The sequence below is a fragment of the Electrona antarctica genome, assembly GCF_951216825.1.
Source record: "Electrona antarctica genome assembly, chromosome: 6".
Taxonomy (NCBI): Eukaryota; Metazoa; Chordata; class Actinopteri; order Myctophiformes; family Myctophidae; genus Electrona; species Electrona antarctica.
The window spans coordinates 30311006-30329764 of record NC_136811.1 but is presented as its reverse complement, the minus strand read 5'-3'; the positions used below and the strand labels follow the sequence as shown (position 1 = coordinate 30329764).

Genomic DNA, 18759 nt, shown 5'->3' with positions numbered 1-18759 from the left:
GTTTCACGGATGTGATGCCACTTTTCCGTCAGACGACGGTGTCGCCTGGCAAAAATAGCAGATCCACAAGCTCACAAAGCGTCAACGACGCGACGCGCTGTGAGCTTGTAGATCGACAATAATATGTAGCGCGCGCCGCGCAACACTGCCGTACGACGAAGTATATAACGGGAGCAGCGCGCGTGCTGGGTGGGTAGGATCGGGAGCGCGCTTGGGGAAGGGGCGGGGCCGTGGAGTAGGAGGAATCACCACAGCCAGAGGGATGAGAAACTTGTCCCGGATATTTACCTTCTACCTGGCCCACACAGGAGGGACGCGCCCCGCCGACAGAAAATGCTCCACTTCAGGACGACCGAGGTACACTTACAGTATACGCATCTTCTATCTTCTTCTAAGCTGCATGCGTCTTCATAACATATCACAAGCCACGCTGTAGTGTCGCTCTTTTTAAAGAAACTTTGCGAATGGTGGTGTGTGCTCTGCTGTGTTGTGTTGTTCCAGAGTCCTTTGGGTGAGGCTGACTGGCTGAGAAGTTTAGGTTGTTAACAGGTTCCTTGATCGCGCAGTAGAACAAAGTACAAGAGATCATATAATATTGTCGATAGGCTGTGTCACTGTGTGTATAGTAGGCTACTGCTGCTGTAGTCAACTCAAGGCTTTATACTTTGAATTAGGCCTGGCTGGCTTAATCCTCTGTTTACGTTTGTGAGAGTAGACGAGGTTAAAGGTTGGTCATCTAGCAGCTAGAGACAGCTAGATTTTAGCTGTCTCTGGTGGGTGCATTGCTTTTAATACTCTAAATATAATCCCTGTGTTCATTATTTATAAAACAATGATGGATAAGTTAACTTATTAAAGCTACAGGCATACTTTGTTGGCATTCTTCCGTCACCTAAAAAAGTAGTCTATGTCAACAATATCCCTTTAAAAGAAATAGTGAATAGAGCTGATCTCTTTGAAGTTTAAAAATAGCATTCACATGTGAATTCATTATGGCTTAGTCAATGAGAGTTTATCATGGAAAACAGGTCTGTTTAATATATTCTGAGAGTGACACTGTGTTCAAACATTAACTTACACATTGTGTATCTTTGACAAAGAGTAAGGCAGGCCATTCTGTGTGTTGAATGTATCTGTAAACCAAGACTGGACACAAATGCGTGTACACACACACACACACACACACACACACACACACACACACACACACACACACACACTTGATTGATTGAAAAATGTATTAACAGATTGGAGAATTACAGTACATTTCAAGCACAACTCAATACAAAACACACACACACACACACACACACACACACACACACACACACACACACACACACACACACACACACACACACACACATTCTTAAGCATGAGCAACTATTGGCTTTGAGCCAGTAAAGGAACTATGAGTGGACGTGAGAGACTGAGAGTGCATGCATGCCTGCTCGTACGCACGCATACCTGCACGCACGCACGCACGCACGCACGTATGTGAGGCCTATGCGTGCATACATTGTCCGTAGTAGCAGGTCTTAGATCTGTTCCTAGCCGTGCAAATGGGTGTGCTGAACTCAGAGAATATTTAACATTCTTATCATTCAGCTCCTGCACAGGGCGGAGAGACACCAAGGGAGAACTGGAGGGAAAGAGAGCGAGAGGACATGTTCAGACTCAAGCCAAATAATAATGGATTGCACAAACAGACACACACACACACACACACACACACACACACACGCACACAGACACAGTCGCTCCCTCGCATTCACAGTGCATTACTCACTGTGGCCTGATACTGAATCAGGCACACACATTACTCACCACACGATGTCATCCTCACAGGAAGACAACAGCCTGGAAAAACCTGACTATATACTGTATGTACGTGTGTGTGTGTGTGTGTGTGTGTGCGTTTCCAGATCCCCACTCAGTGATGAGCTGAGGGCAGGGTGTTTGTCTTGAGAGGGAGGCCGAGTTACCGTGGTAACAGACATGCCAAAACCTGACTTACTCTGCCTAGTTCAGCTGCTGGACGGCACCATCGAGACCTTTAGAGTCAGCGTGAGTAAGAAAGTACACATGCACACGCACCATTACACACACAGACACACGGCCTGCAACTCATTTCCATTGACTAGTTACACTAGTACATTCATTTCCTAACCTGCACCTCTACATGCAGCCTCACTTTTCACAACCTTCTATCGTGTTAAAGTTTGTCCACACACACACACACACACACACACACACACACACACACACACACACACACACACACACACACACACACACACACACACACACACACACACACACACACACAGATCATATGTTGGTCCTATCTGTCTCTGTGCAGTGCTAATGATTGTAGTGTCAGTGGATGACATAGCGAGACTCCTCTTTCGCATTTCCATTGATCCGCCTCCTGTTTGTTCAGAACAGTGTCCTTGGTTCGATGGACTTCTTCTCTTTCAGAATCGTGCTTTGCGTTATTTTTATATGCAGAGTGGAGCCTTTCACATATGGGAGGCTTCCATCATCATATACGGCACGCCATGCATGTATGAGCTTACGTCAGCATGGCATGCACGCATTCTCTCAGAGAATGATGTACTGTAAAGTCACCATGACTTTCTAGGCCAGCTTCTCCTTTTAAACCTCAGCCAGTCTAAGGATAGTTGGAATATAAGGTTAGGGAAACTACTGTGACTGTCCGATATGAGACTCCTTATATTGCATGTTGCTCGCTGCACTGACACACTAAAAGTATCAATACCACAATGTAGAAATACTTAAGTAAAAGTCTGGTGTTCAAAATGTACTTGTGTAAGAGTACTTAAGTATTGGCATCAAAATATATACTTAAGTACCAAATGTAAAAATAGTCATTATGCAGTATGTCCCATTTCACAAGTTTGTCATGTATAATCTTTTTTTGAAAATAGCAGATCTACAAGCTCACAACGCAACTCGTTGTGAGCTTGTTAATCAGCTATTTTGAAATGACCAAAGTAAACTTGTATATACTAGGACGGAAGTGTTTAATGTATGTTATTGTTTTGTAATTATATAAGAAATCTTCAAAGTAATTGAAGTTTTCAAGTAATTGTAGTGGAGTAAAAGTATTGGAAAATTGGAAATACCAGAAACTTTTACTTGAGTACATGTACTTAGTTTCTTTATACCACGTCCACAGCCTATATCTGCGCCATAGTGTGAGCTACAGCACTTCAGACCTAAAGCCTGTGCTATACTTAGTTGCACACTCAAGCTTTATGCTATACTTATGCTAGGAAAAACATGATCTGTCAGCAGCCCCACAGATCTACTGAGGTGCATGGTTTCATTTGTGTCGTGTTCTGAACAAGAAAAGCAAGAAGAGGCCCAGAAAATCGAGGCTAGCAAAGGTTTCTGCAATCATGTCCTTCATTGACGTAAACATTATATTTGACAGTGTCAGCACCTTTAGCAGTGTTTCCTAAACAGTGGGGTGGAGCACAAAAGTGGGACTTGAAATGTCATGATGACAGTCAAGTCCTCTTTGTTAGGGTAATTTATCCATTTGCAACGCTGAGTTTTTAAACTCTTGAGTTAACAAGAACAAGTACACACACATTCACAGAGTACTATGCAGAGAGCATCGCTTTTATTTTATTTTCAAAATGTAATATCTCTCCCTCTCTATCTACAGTACACACACACATATAGAGATGCACGATATTAAAATTATGCCCGATATCCGATCTCCGATTATTTGCAGGGTCAAATTGGCCGATACTGATTCCGATATATATACATTATTATATTATATTTATGTTGAACTCATTGCTGATTTATTTTAATTTTTAGAGACAGAGACAAGCAGACTGGCTGCTCTGCGAGTACAAAGCCATTGATGGTCACATTATTATTGCGTCAGCAATATCGGTGAAATAATTTGTATTATTTTGAGACTAATTCGATACCGATATGGCATTTCTATGGCCGATTTTGATATGCTACCGTCCCTACCGATTATATCATGCATCTCTAATATATATCATTTATTTACAGTGGTGTCTTTTAACCGTTGTGTTGGCCTATTTTCCTATTTAATGCATTTATTTATTGTCTTGTCTGTACAGACCTGAACAAAATTAATATATAGGGCATATAATATAATTTAACCTAAACGTATAGGACTAAACTTCATCAGAAGAATACCATTATTGAATAGTGTTACGTTTAATATTCAGTGTAAAATGTTTGTCCGTGTCTGAGACCATTTGAGAAAGTCTGACTTTAGATCCCTCCTTTTCCAGAAACAGGATGAAGGTGTGGTTCTGTTAGACCTGGTGTTCAACCACCTCGGCTTGCTAGAGAGACAGCTTTTTAGTCTACAGATCCGAGAATCCAGCACAGCAATTGTCTCCATTAAAACCAACACACAGTCTCCGGTGAGCTGGCCATTTGTCTCTCTTGGCTGTGATTGTAATTGTATAGAATAGAATGATGTTCTGTGTTTGAATAACCCCGTGTTCCTCTTTCAGAGATGGTTGGAGCCTGAAAAGCCATTGAAGAAGCAGCTGAAAGGTATCTGATATGTATTATGTCTGTGCCTTTATTTGAAGTAGCATTTTTTTTTACTATTTCTTAAGCCATTAAAACCTGGAAAGCATCTGTGTCATTTTAGATTTTTGTGTTGGCTATTCTAATTCAACAATAGCAGATATTCAAGCTCACAGCATGTCAATTCATGCCGTGAGCTTGTACATCTGCTATTTTGCTAAGTGCTAAGTGTGAGAACTACAGAAGGCATTTGTAGAATGGGCCTCAGGTCAGAACTCGGGTCAGAATGTATAATAAGACATGGTTTTCCCTATGCAGGGCTAGTCTCTCCCTTCTATCTTAACTTCAGAGTACGATACTTCATCTCTGACCCCAACTCTCTGCAACATGAACAGACCAGGTGAATATCAATGTGTTTAGTCTAGTGAACGATATGTGATTTTTTTGTAACAATAATCAGTGGTTGGGGACCGGACCGCTGGACTAGCGGTTCAGGCACCTAGGCTACGATATAGCTAAACAGTGTGACGCGGGTTTGAGTCCCGATCCCGACGGCCTTTGCTGCGTGTCACTCCTCAGCTCTCTCTTCCAATTTCAGCCTACTGTGTTCAACTATAATAAAGGCATAAAAAGGCCCAAATAAATCTTTAAAGAATATCAATAATCAGTTGTTTGCCTTAATTCCAGGTTATGAAAAATACTTTAGTTGTGTGTCATGTGTCAGTAGCCATTGTTAATGGGAGTGAAAAAGGGAGTCGTTTGTCTATGACACGTTATGTGAGTGGGATGATTGAAGTAGTGTGGGTTGTATGAGTTCCTCTTGTCTCGTCTCTGTAGGCACCTGTACTTCCTCCAGATCAGGTGTGACATCAGGGAAGGAAGGTTAGTGGAGCACCATGGGAAACGTGTTCATTAGAGCATACGCTAATCCACACACAAGCAAACAAAAACACCTATTCCCTTGTGATGCAGAGTTTCCAGCAGTGATGTAGCCATTTCAATGTGTAATCATAGTCTGATTGCAGGTTGCAATGCCCGCTGAGTGCAGCAGTGGTGCTGGCGTCTTATGCTGTTCAGTGTAAGTTACCATTGTATTTTCATTCAACAGTAGAGAAACGAATGACTCATGGCTTCAGTCATGCAAGTAATTGTTCCTGCATGTAAGCAAACAATTAGCTGCACCTCTCATATAGTGCCCTACACAGTCAAATCCTCAGTGTTCAATTATGGGTCGGTTAGAGTTAAATTAACTGGAGATTTTATTAGGTTGACAATAATGTAGGTCTGTATACGAAGGTGGTCTGAATATGTATTTCTGTGTAATATTTCGGACTCTATCCTCTGTAGCGGAGCTGAGGGACCACATGCCATCTTATCTCCCTGGTTACCTGTCCAAGTCCCACTTCATCCCAGAGCAGGACAATGACTTCCTATCCCGAGTGGAAGATCTGCATCCACAGCACAAGTACTGCAAATAATCTGTTCCTTTTATAGTCTGAAATTCAAAACTGGTTTCTGCTCGTTTTGCACAGCACGTTCTCCACAGTTAGTATTGATGCCCCTGCGTCTCCCCTGTGTGTTCCCAGGGGACTGAAGCAGAGCGAGGCAGAGTTATGTTTCCTCAACACGGCACGAACACTGGAGCTGTATGGAGTGGAGCTGCATTCGGCCACGGTAGCTACGTTCACTTGTTTCTGGATATATTATCGGAATAATAACATTTACACCTGGGGTATTTTGACTGAGATCTGAATGCAGTGTGAGCCTGGTCTGGCAGATGTGATCGCATTCCGATTGCAATGTGTGCTTTGTGTGTTTACACCTTGCATTACCATATATTTTTCCTTATCCAGATACAAATCACATCGACATTACTTTCTAATATATATATTTCCCCCTCTCTCACTCTCTTGTCACTCTTATTCAGGACTCCAACAATGCCCCCCTCTTGGTCGGTTTGGCTTCAAGTGGTGTAGCTATGTTCTGCAATATGAAATGCTCCAGTTTCTTCCCCTGGTGAGTGATAATGACAGCTGCACATTCATGTGATGGTTTGTCCTCAGCCTAGTTTTCTGACCCATTAAACCCTCTCACCATCATTATGCAGGGGGAACATAATCAAGATCTCCTTCAAGAGGAAACGCTTTCTCATCCACCTCAAACGGAAACATGTGAGTCTAGTCCTGTCTTTGGTTTCGGGCGCATCAATTATCCGCCCACATCGCCTTTCAATGTGAATCCTGTGAATTGTATTGTACTATCCTATCCTCTGTGATGTGCAGGGGGAGACCCAGGATTGCATTGTGTCTCTGGCTTTGCCCTGTCCCAAGACTTGTAAGAATCTTTGGAGGTCCTGTGTGGATCACCATTCCTTCTTCAGCGCTAACCGGACAGCCAGGAGCCCGAAGCACAACAACACCACCACAACAACAATTCAGTCCTACAGCAAGCTGATCACACAGCACTTGGGCCTGGGAAACAGTAAAAATGAAACGTGAGTGTGTGCACAGTCACGTGCAGCCTTATAATAACTATTACAATTTTACAGTTTTCTATTCCTCTCCCCTCGATCTGTAGTGGTCCGGTGTGTCGGCGTGTGGTGGGAGGGATGGTATGGAACCCGGTCCTTCGAAGGTCTGTTTCAGCCGAGAATATGGAGACCAGGAGTCTGCCATCCAGATCCCCTCCAACTACACCCAACTGGTAAGATCTGTTTAGGCTCGGTGCTCTCAGAGGAGACACTGTGTAGTACAGGGGTGCCCCAAGGAACAGTCAGTTCCTCCTTTCTGTTTAACTTGTATACGGACGACGGTGCCAGCTCACACCCAAATCAGTTTATCAAGTTTTCAGATGACACTGTGATACTTAGTCTGCTCAAGATCGATAATAACATCCTCAGCCACACAGCTGGAGTAGACAAGTCTATAGAATGGTGCGATCTACATCATCTGAAAATAATGTCATAGTTGACCCCAGGTCCATAGGAGACCACAGTATGATTAGTGTTCATGACCATAACATCAAACAGGTCGTCTCCTATAAATACCTGGGAGTGCAGATCGATGACGACCTGAGCTGGCACACGCATGTTACAACACTGTGTTCAAAGATACACCAGTGTCTACACTTTCTTCGAAGACTTAGGCTTTTCGGAGTCAGTGTAAATATCATGTTGACCTTTTACAGTATGTCCTGCTGGTTTGGTAATCTAACGTCCATCCCCATCCCCCCCCCCCCCCCCCCCATCACTCCCCAGGCCATTTTTGAACAGGCAGTAATTACACAAGCTCGGAAAATTGAATCTGACCCTTTGCATGCATTGAACAGAGAGTATGAGATAATGCCATCCAGTAGGACATATAGACAACCCACGGTGTGTGTATAATAGATTTAGAATCTATTAGAATTAGAATAGAAGGAAGAATAAGTCTGCACACCGTTTTGAAAGCTCCCCAAAAACTTACCCGGGATGTGCGTGCACCTCCTGACGACTTTATAATATATTTAAACACTCACACTCATGTTCCTCTGCCAATCAAAATGCTCAATCAGAGATTGTTAAATGACTAGATGCACTTTATCAGAGGAATGTGTGCAATATCTCTGTTTTTGTGTTGGTGTGTTTCATGGTGTTTTTTCTTTTCCTTTTGTGAATGTGATGTTATTTGTATGCAGCTGTGACGACACATTTCTCCTAAGGGATACAAATAAAGACAACCTTGAACCTTGATACATTATAACTTTATACCCCTCCCAAAAAGGTGAAGGTGGGTTTTACAAGTGAGATTCATTGCTGTAACATTGACTTTGACATTAAACTGCAGAAGGAAAGAGTTAACATTGTAGTCTTCAGCTTTTAAACCCACTACAGGAGCTACATCCACCATTACAAATAAAAGCATGTCTGGCATCTTCTTTTCTTTTGCCAGAAATTAGTGCATTTCTTAAAATACAGTAATTGTCTCTCTCTCTCTCGCTTTATGACCCACTCTCTTTCCCTCTCACGGTACATGGAAAATGTGAGTGAAATACTCACAATACCCTTCGCGGTGTGTCACGGGCACGGCACAGATTCAATATACTTAATTTGGTGATTGGACCCCTCTCTAATGCCTTGCTACTGTACCACCGTTGATGCAATACAAACTGCACGTTATGAAACCAGTTTTCGGGCAACACTAATCGAGGGCCCGATTGCCTGACAGCAACTTGGAGTGTACTGGACTCAATCCAGGTACACCCAACTGGACCGATCTCCAACACCAACGCCAGTTATTACAGCCACATTTGTTTCCATTATGTGATATATTTAGTTTATACTTTTATACTATTATTCATGGCACCGTCGGAGGTGCGTCAGGCAGAAATGCCCAGCAAGTCTTCTCTTTTGTGCTAAAGTATCAAAATATATACAGTATTTATAATAGTTTATATTGCCCAAGCCTATTGACCAAAACCAATACATGATATGATATACATTAGTTTTATAAGGGAAGTAAAATTGTCCTGGCTATTATTTTGTTCTTTTTGATTACTGTTTAAATTGTTAAATAGGCATGTAAACCCTCTTGATAAAGAAGTCTGCACGCTGTGCTGAAGCTCCCAATGATCAATTTTAATAGGACAAAGGACAATGTTTTAACTTGTTAGGGTCTTCTCAGACCTGATGAAGACCCTGACGGGCTTCAGCACCCGTCAGAGTCTGTGGACTTTTCTTCTTTTTCATGTATTTTTGTCCAGCACCTGTCAAATAGTTGGATGTGTGTGCTCTTCCTTGGACTGCACATGTAAACCCTCTTGGAGAGAACATGTACAAACACAAGCATAAATTGTCCTGGCTTAAGTTTATTGTCTCTGGCAGGCGGAGTCCCCGTGTTCGACATGGCATCCGTAAGCCCCGCCCCTCCTCGGCGGAGCTGACCAATGATCTGAAAGACATGTCGGAGGGGGAGGATGTCTTCTACACATACCGGGCCTCTGTCACCAGCAGCAGAGACAGTGAGGGAGACAGTTCTCCACATCGGTATTAGGAAAACAACACACTCTCTTAATTTTATGCTATGGTACTGATGGTGTCGCACAACACATAGCAGATCTACAAGCTTACAATGCATCGCAACGTGACGTGTGGTGAGCTTGTAAATCCGCTTTTTCCCCCTGTCACACAGGCACGTAACAAAGTATAAATCTCTTCCAATCTAACCAACAATTTGACTTTGTTTACACCAGTCTCTCTGGCACACACAGCCAAACACTGGAGGAAGGTTCGTCACAAGTTGATGACATCAGCACGGGAGAAGAGGACAGCGAGCCTAGTTTACACTACAGGGACAAGGTCTGTTATATGATCGCCCACATACTGTTACTGTATGCATGTTTGTGTTGCATCCCAACCCCTGTTTTGTATAACACTATGGACTACTAAGGAATCGACTAGAAATCTGGGTAGCTATGGGTTAGTATTTTTAATAAAAAATAGTTTCCCCTTTTATTATTAATTCTGTAGTAATTAATTATGCAGAATAATGTTTCCCGTGTTACATTGCGGAACTTGTGCATCTGTGTTTGTAGGGGGCACCAGGGGACGGTGATCTGTTGTTAATACGTATTGCCCCTGATCCGGAAGGCAAGTTTGGCTTCAATGTTAAAGTGAGTCTCTCTTGTTCTCTCACACACACACACACACACACACACACACGCACACACACACACACACACACACACACACACACACACAGAAACATTTTGAGTAATATGTGTTTGTCTCCCTCACTCTTGCTACATTTCATCTTTCCAAACTCCTTCCAGGGTGGGGTGGATCAGAAGATGCCTCTAGCCATATCCCACGTTAAACCTGACTCACCTGTAAGAACCGACTCAGAGTTGTTTGTGTTTAACTATGTGGTTGTGTTGTGTTAACTTGTGATGAAATATAAACAAAACATGGAACGATGAATGGCTAGAAAGATGGTTCTCAAATATTTTCATGTCAAGGACCCCCAAATTGATGTGTATTTGGCCGCTGACCCCATCTGAAAAGATGTTGTACCAGGGACCACCCTGAAGAAAAGATTTGTGTAATTCTTGTCAAAATTATTCCAAATTTGGGCCTGGGCCGTGGCTCAGCGGTCCAGGCACCTTGGCTGGTACAAACCCACAACGCGCTGCATCATCATGATGCGTTATGGGCTTGTAGATCGGCTATTACCGGATACCCAAAGTATGAATAGGGTTCAAGTGCTTTCGCTGGGATCCCCTTGAAACGTCCTCACTCACCTCACTGGTTTACCGGAGACGTTCAGTCTTAGTGAGCGTGTGTATGTTTATAGGCAGGGCGATGTGAACCCAAGCTGCTAGAGGGAGACCTGGTGGTCCTCATCAATGGCCGAGACATTTCAGAACACACACATGACCAGGTGGTCATGTTCATACGAGCCAGCAGAGAGGCACATTCCAGAGAACTGGACTTGCTCATCAGACGTAAAGGTGTGTGGGATCATGTGCACGTTTGTGTGTATGCACCTTATCGTCGCTCTCGGACAGAAACCTTGTATGTCCATTTAAACTGTATGTCCCCCCCCCTAATTTATCTTTAGAAGTGAATGTAGTTAAGTGTGTCATTGGGTTTTAGAAATATTGAACCAATGAGAAGTATTAAAAAGAGCTTGTGACTAATAATATCTACATGAGATTATGGATTATACACTCAACCAAGATTGTACTGTAGGTACTGGGCGTGTGGCACCTGTGCTACAGTTTCCTCCTGCCCTAACACTGACTGGCCAATCACAGGGAGACAAGCCGCAGTCGCCTGGCCAGTCAGAGCGTGTCATTACACTGGAGGATTCATTGAAACAGCTGGAAAGAGGAATACAGTCAGGAACTCTCTCCTTCCACTTTGAGGTATGTGTGTACACACAACACACACACAAGTATTAGACTAAAGGGAACACAGGTAGCCAATAGAACGACAAATGGCTGCAATTCTGTTATACTTTAAGCAGCATTAATGACTCGCACTCACTTATTTGGGGATTCATAATGATGCCTTTTAAGTGCTGTTTTGGGAACAGATGTTGGCCCTAATCTGCTGGGTGCTGAATGTTTTTAAAGTGTCATTTGTGTGTATTTGTAATGTGTAAACGTGCATGTGTATGTGTTGCAGAACCTTTACAGGCGGAAACCTGGTCTACCACTAACCTGTGCTCGACTCTCTGCGAACATGGAGAAGAACAGATATAAAGATGTTCTGCCATGTGAGTCCTATCTTTTCTCTTTGTCTGTTTGTCTGTCTCTGCATGTATTTCCACCAACACATTCCCCACCCCCCACAGCTTTCTGTATTACCTTGGATAACCTCGTTTTGTACAGTACTTCCCTGTGGTGCATCATAAAAATGTAACTGCTCAAACCACTGGTGCATCAGCAGCTGTACAACTAAGTTTTCTCTCCTTTCAGATGACACTACCAGGGTCGTTCTGCAAGACCAAGAGGACTACATTAATGCCAGCCACATCACGGTATGGCGTTGCTGATATGCAATCATCTCTTTTTGTCCCCCTGGCATCATTTCATCATGTATACTCAACCCTGTGTATAATGTTTGTTAGCATGAGCACGTCTGTCTGTGTGTCTGTCTGTCTGTCTGTCTCTTAGGTGGCGCCCCCAGTGTCTGGTGTGTGTTTGCGTTACATTGCCGCACAGGGTCCTTTACCGCAGACCTGCACTCACTTCTGGCAGAGTGTGTGGGAGCAACAGACACACACCATCATTATGCTTACTACTCTCACAGAGAGGGGACGGGTACTTGCTTAAACACACTCATACATATCTCATTTATAGGGTATTGTGGGTTAAAGGAGAATTCCATGCTAGAAGGCTTTCTTACCTTTATTTGTAGTTATGTCCCCAACAAAGAGGTCCAGGTGTTATTTTGTGCAAAAGCGCATTATTGGCTATTTTCCCTACCATAAGCCCTCAATGAATTGAATTGAATTGCATTGAATTGAATGGGGCATTGGGGTGTTGTGCTAATTTGCTTATTTCCATCGCTCAAAAATCCAAAGCGGCACACTTTACTACTTATTTCGATGGAAATAAGCGAATTAGCACAAAAACCCAACCCCCATTGAGGGTAGCCTGGCTCCAGCCCTGAATCGACAATAGCCAATAATGCACAAAATAACACCTGGACCTCTGGTGGGGACGTAACGACTACAAATAAAGGTAAGAAAGCCTTCCAGCATGGAATTCTCCTTTAATGTCAAGCTGCTCAAAGTACATTGTTCCTGTGATCATTGTTGATCATGTTTGATTTGTTAATTACGGTTATTAGTTACTTGGTTTGCTAGAGGTTTTGTTTTCTTAAAAATAAACAATCGCAGCAGCCGTTTGTAATCAACAGGATTTCACAGACTACAGAACAGCTTGAAAGGGGAATACTTCATTGCACGACAGTGCGTTGTGAGCTTGTGAACAATTTTCAACATGTGACACCATCGTACGACGAGTATGAATTAGGCATAAGGCAGCAGGATGACGATTAGATATGTTCTTTGCACACAAGATGCAGCCACACGTGGAATCATTCAATGAAGCTGCCACTGTGTAGACTTGCCTGTTGCTTGGTAACCAGATGCTCTCATTAATTGATCAAGTGGCCGGAGATATTCTCTACTTCAGAGCTACTTGCCTGCGAACGCACACACAGAGAAATATATTGAAACTGATATTTATAATCGAACAATTGAGAAGAAAGCTTTTGTTTTTAAGTTATTTTCTCTCTGTAGATATAAATAAATCGATAGATTTTTTTTTTTACAATCTACCTGTAGAATACTTCTTTGTACAATAGTGCCATGTGAACATAGGCAAATCTACAAGCTCACAATGCATCACAGTGCTTGTAGATCTGCTATTTCCAGTGTTTTTAAATTTATTTTATAATTGTTCATCAGTCGGAATCGAGGAAAACGTTTGAAACAAACGTAATACTGGTTTGAAGTCATATATCACCCAGCCCTAATTGAAAGTCATTTTACATCCTGTTCGTTTTCCCCACCCTGAATTATGTTCCTGAGAGAAGTGGTTAAAATGCATTGTCGAACATGAGTTTAATTTCCTGAGAGCCTCCAGGTAGCAGACAGTCATGTGTTATATTATTACTGTATGTGACTAATGACTTGTGTCAGAATTAATGTGCTTTATGGATGATGTCATATACTTTCAGACTAAGTGTCACCAGTACTGGCCGCATCCCCCAGAAGTGAGGGATTATGGGTACTTGAGAGTGAGCTGTCACTCAGAGGAATGTAACTTAGCCTACGTCACACGACAATTCACCCTGACACACACACAGGTACAGTAACGGTAACACATCAGTGAAATGCAAAAGAGCAGTCCTGCTTTCAATAACCCTGACACAGCAAATGCTATGTATGACTCCAGTCATGCAACATGGGCGGGGGTTTCTGTTTCTATGTACTGTGATTATGCCATATGTCACATAACAGAGCTCACCGCAGGCAACACATACTATGGACAAAACTAACTCTAGCCTGCATATTGTGTGTGTGTGTGTGTGTGTGTGTGTGTGTGTGTGTGTGTGTGTGTGTGTGTGTGTGTGTGTGTGTGTGTGTGTGTGTGTGTGTGTGTGTGTGTGTGTGTGTGTGTGTGTGTGTGTGTGTGTGTGTGTGTGTGTGTGTGTGTGTGTGTGTGTGTGTGTTGAAAAGCACTCTTTTGTGTGTGTATATGAGTGTTTTCCATGTGCCTGTGGAGAATTGAGATCAATCAACGGTTTGCCATAATACATGGTGAACAGGTAAATAGAGCACCGAAGTCCTGACGTCACTGACCTCTACTGTCAGTAGAGGGCGTCAGTCCACAGGTTCCTGTACTTTTTATTTGCATTGTAATCTCCATAGGGGGATTTTAGATCGCCTCATATAAGAACTGTGTTTGAAAAATAAACCGATCACCCCGGCCTTTTCACTCATATGGATATGAAGCATCGACTGAAGGTGGAAATGTACAAATATACCCAAAGAGTAACATAATAAGCGTTGTTCCGGGTATGTGGGTGGCTGCATCTGTCCGTCGCACAACAGAAACTGAATGTCAATTACGTTTATTTTTATTTTATTGATATTTAATGTTTCGTGGTTATTACGAGTCGAGTCACCACCAGCTGAGGTTACGTCAACGAGGAATCTCAGGAACGCAATGTGTTGACAGCTGAGCGTGACGTATATTAGCAGCGACATTGCCTTTTGCGGCCACATTAATTCCATTTTCTCCAGAAACTGGCTGTATCAAATATGAATGGACATCATTAACACCTTGGATGTCCAAGCCGGAGTTCTCCGTCCAAGTTCAAGGTCAAGTGCCCAAGCCGGAGATTGATAAACAAGACGGAGATTAATGAAAACAAAACCGTTCGCATCGCTCTAGAGCCTTGGAGCGCTTGTTGCCCGATCCGATGACGTGTCAAAAAGTGACACGTCATCGAAAATCTCCCCTGCCTGTTTAGCTGACAAACGAAAATCTTAAAACGATCATAACTCCCGATCTAAATCATCCCGTCTAATTCTGAAAAAAGATCCTGTGTTAGACGGCGCTCAACGGTCCAGTCCAGAGTGGTGTGGCTATTGTTAGCTGCTACAAGTGGTCCATGCGCTACAAATGATGGGCACCCTGGATGAAATGGATTAAATAGTTCCAGGCTTCTAAGGTGTTTTAACGACGCACAGCCACTCCCCTGACAGAAAGGCCGGGGTGGTCGGTTTATTTTTCAAATATAGTTCTTATATGAAGCGACCTAAAATCGCCCTATGGAGATTTCAATGCAAATAAAAAAATACATGAACCTGTGTGTTGGTGCCCTCTACTGAAAGTGACGTCAGACTTCGGTGCTCTATAAAGACAGAGTATGGAGTCACACACATACACAAACATTCAAAGCTACCGCTGTGCATGCCCATCTGTTCTCCTGGCTGAGTTAGTTCATCCCTGCATGCAGTCACAGGCCACTCGCCCGGCACAATTCCTGAACACAGCCACACTCCTCCTTTTGGATTTCTCTTTCCCCCTCTCTATTCTTTCTCCACCTTCTATTTTGTCTTCCTTCAACCATATCCCCTTCAAATACATGTACCTGTTCTTTTGTTCTCCTCTTTCGCTGCCTTCTTTTCTTTTGTGGCTGTTATGTAGATGCTCTCTCATGTGTAATCAGTTTTGTCTAGTTTAAATGTACACAATTTAAAATATATGCTTCCTAACGCTATCTTTCTCACTGTGTGTGTGTGTGGTGTGTGTGTGTGTGTGTGTGTGTGTGTGTGTGTGTGTAGCGGGGTGAGGAGCGGGCAGTCACTCATCTCCAGTACGTAGCATGGCCGGACCATGGCGTACCAGATGACCCTTCTGAGTTCCTGCTGTTTGTCAGCTGTGTTCGAGAAAGGAGAAGAGGAGAGGAGCCACTTATGGTACACTGCAGGTAAAACACATACACACACACAGTCACACAAACATTCATGTATGTAGTGTCGACATCTAAACTTTGTAATTGATCTCCAGTGCTGGGATTGGACGCACAGGTGTTCTTATCACCATGGAAACAGCGCTGACTTTGTTGGAGGAGGGTCGGCCGGTTTTCCCACTGGACATTGTCCGAACGCTGAGAGACCAACGAGCTATGATGGTCCAGACCACGGTACTGAAACACATAACAGCGAGCCATCATGGTTGATTAGCTCACTACTTGTTTGTCAAAGGCAAACACAGCTGCTTTTGACATGTAGCTGGTCCCACGTCATGTTTTATATCATGATTTCTCTGAGGAGGATGTCCTTGAGGCTTTTGTTTATTGGTTTTTCCTTTATTGAGAGGCAGCAGTTTTCCACTGCGCCAGTAGAAGTTGCTTTGTGTGCAAATTATTTAGCTGCCTTTATTATTATTATTATTACGTAATGGTTATAGTACAAATTTAAGTTTTCTCAAATGTTGTGTTGAGGGCCACAAGAAAAGAAATGTATTCTTGACACAAAATGTAACTCCTTATTTGACTTATTTGCTTGTATAAAAAGCCATTTTCAGCAGGCAACGCTGGCATTTGGCAAAGTAGGATCAGGTTTTAACCCTTAGTTGACCAGAGTCCCCCAAGGTTCTGTACTTGGCGTGTATCCAGGGTTTGATGAGGTCAGTGTTGTGATCTTCATATGGAGACGGCCAATTGTGGAGTGTGTCACGAGGCATGACTGGCGGGACTGACTGACATGAAATGCAGGTTTTCATTGTAAACGCAATAATTTTCCAAATCTGTGTCTGTCACTCTGTGGCTGGCCGTCGGCGTAACTCGGAAAGTGTGTCTGATCAGCTTCCCTGATTGGCCAACCCAAACCGTTGGCTTCACGGATTGGCAGAGTGTCATGTAACATGTTTGCACACCAGTGCAAGTTTGAATAATTTGACCAGGCTGATAATACTCGCCTGTCAGTGACTGTCACCACTAGAGACCTGTTTCACCTCATTTGAGATGGATAGTACAGAAGTCATTCCCAACTAATTGTGTCCGGCGTGAAAGACTGTAGGTGTGTTTAGTGTCTGTCAGTGTGTCACAGTAAGAGTTCAGGCTAATTTGGAAAACATGTGAACATTCAGGTTGTCCACCTCTGTAGATAATGTGTCACTTTCACCCTGGAGTTCCCATTCTGGGCATTTCAATAATATACCGAAAATATTATTAAAACAAATCTTCATGAATTGCTCAGATCTTTGAGCTTGTAAATCAGCTACTGTATTTTCATTATGTTTTAAATGGGGCTTAAGTGGTTCAAGGCAACGATGGTGACAATAGTGATGCAGTGTATTGTTTTGTTAACTAACGGCACATGTTTTGTGTTTCAGTGTCAGTTCCAGTTTGTGTGTGAGGCCATACTGCGAGTCTACAATGAGAAGCAAGATGGATCTGAAGCCACATAGACATCAGCACTGCTAACTAATCACAGCAGCACCAGAACATATACACTCACTAGTCCAACCTCATTCTATGGAGCGTATTACCTGCTCTACTCGGAAGGATTCCATGATATCATATGGGACCAACAGCTGGCCACAGAACATGGTTCTCTGCAATCTGCATAGCATATACTGTAAGCCAGTGACTCCTGTACCTCTCTGGCTTTAGTTTTCTTTTGTGGGCTAATAGTGCATTAAGAGCTTTGAGTCTCACAGAGACTGCTAGAAGACTGATGTGAGCTGCTGCTCTCTGTCCCAGAGGCTTCTACTTATCACTGTATCACACTAAAGCCATGTTGTCCTCCACGGAGGTGTGCCTTGGACTGATGTTTTACACAGGGCAACAGAACTGCCTGGAGCGTCTATAGTTTTTCTGAGACTAGAGAGCGTTGCAGGTTTTATATCACCAACAGCTGGTTGGCTCACATTAGACTGCCGGTGGAAAACTGAACTTCTTCTCCTCCTCGTCCTAATCACTCTTAAATTATTGAGACACTGAATAAACCCTGATTTGTTTAATCATGTTTAATTATTTTGTTTGTTCTCATAATAGTCGATGCCTCTTTGACAAATGTTTTATAAAAAGGAAATATGTCTGACTGTATATCTATCTGTCTACTACTGTATCTATATAGATCGATATGTATATGTTTGAATTATATCCTAGCTGGCATTATGATCCTTTGTGTTACTGTTAAGATGCTGGAGGTGTTTGACTATACTATGTCTAGAGGCAGTATTAACCGTTTCACTTGCTAATCAATATGTCTGAACTTAACAGTATGGTTGATCACTGCACAACATTCAGGAGAATGCCAAGTATTCAACTGTTCAGCTTATAACTATCTAGGATTTATCTCACCCCTACATTGTTTCATGAACAATAGTGTAGTTCTGATGTGATTCTCAGCCTTTTTAATTTCATTCACTCCCAATCCAATGTATTAAGCTATGGACCACTATTTGATCAGATTTCCTATCTCGGACCCCAATCAAAGAGAAATGTTGTGGTCACAAATAGCACAAAAGCACTTATCGACACAGTCACTTAATTGTATCGGCGAGTATGAATGAAAACAAAGCCTGAAGGCTTGTTTGAATTGTGGTCCTCTAACAAGAACCACTAAACAGCATAAACGACAACACAATACACATCAACAATACATAAGACAGATATCCATTAGAAACTACTCT

General features: G+C 42.8%; 1 protein-coding gene across 2 annotated transcripts; it reads left to right on the top strand.

Moving 5' to 3' along the window:
- Positions 1 to 204: 204 nt before the first annotated feature.
- Positions 205 to 18080, top strand: ptpn3 (protein tyrosine phosphatase non-receptor type 3). 2 transcript variants are annotated; one of them, XM_079504818.1, is made up of 26 exons: positions 205 to 357; positions 1926 to 2067; positions 4308 to 4442; positions 4536 to 4578; positions 4873 to 4954; positions 5392 to 5436; positions 5580 to 5632; positions 5902 to 6019; positions 6141 to 6228; positions 6482 to 6570; positions 6662 to 6725; positions 6837 to 7048; positions 7132 to 7257; positions 9416 to 9577; positions 9784 to 9889; positions 10126 to 10203; positions 10363 to 10419; positions 10884 to 11040; positions 11282 to 11457; positions 11720 to 11810; positions 12013 to 12074; positions 12211 to 12357; positions 13784 to 13912; positions 15900 to 16045; positions 16126 to 16261; positions 17455 to 18080. In XM_079504818.1, exons 2-26 carry the CDS (start codon positions 1999 to 2001, stop codon positions 17527 to 17529), a joined length of 2646 nt encoding a protein of 881 aa, XP_079360944.1. In that variant the 5' UTR covers positions 205 to 357; positions 1926 to 1998; the 3' UTR covers positions 17530 to 18080. The 2 variants fall into 2 exon arrangements, with proteins under 2 accessions (XP_079360944.1, XP_079360945.1); XM_079504819.1 differs by lacking the exon at positions 12211 to 12357.
- The last annotated feature ends 679 nt before the right edge of the window (positions 18081 to 18759 follow it).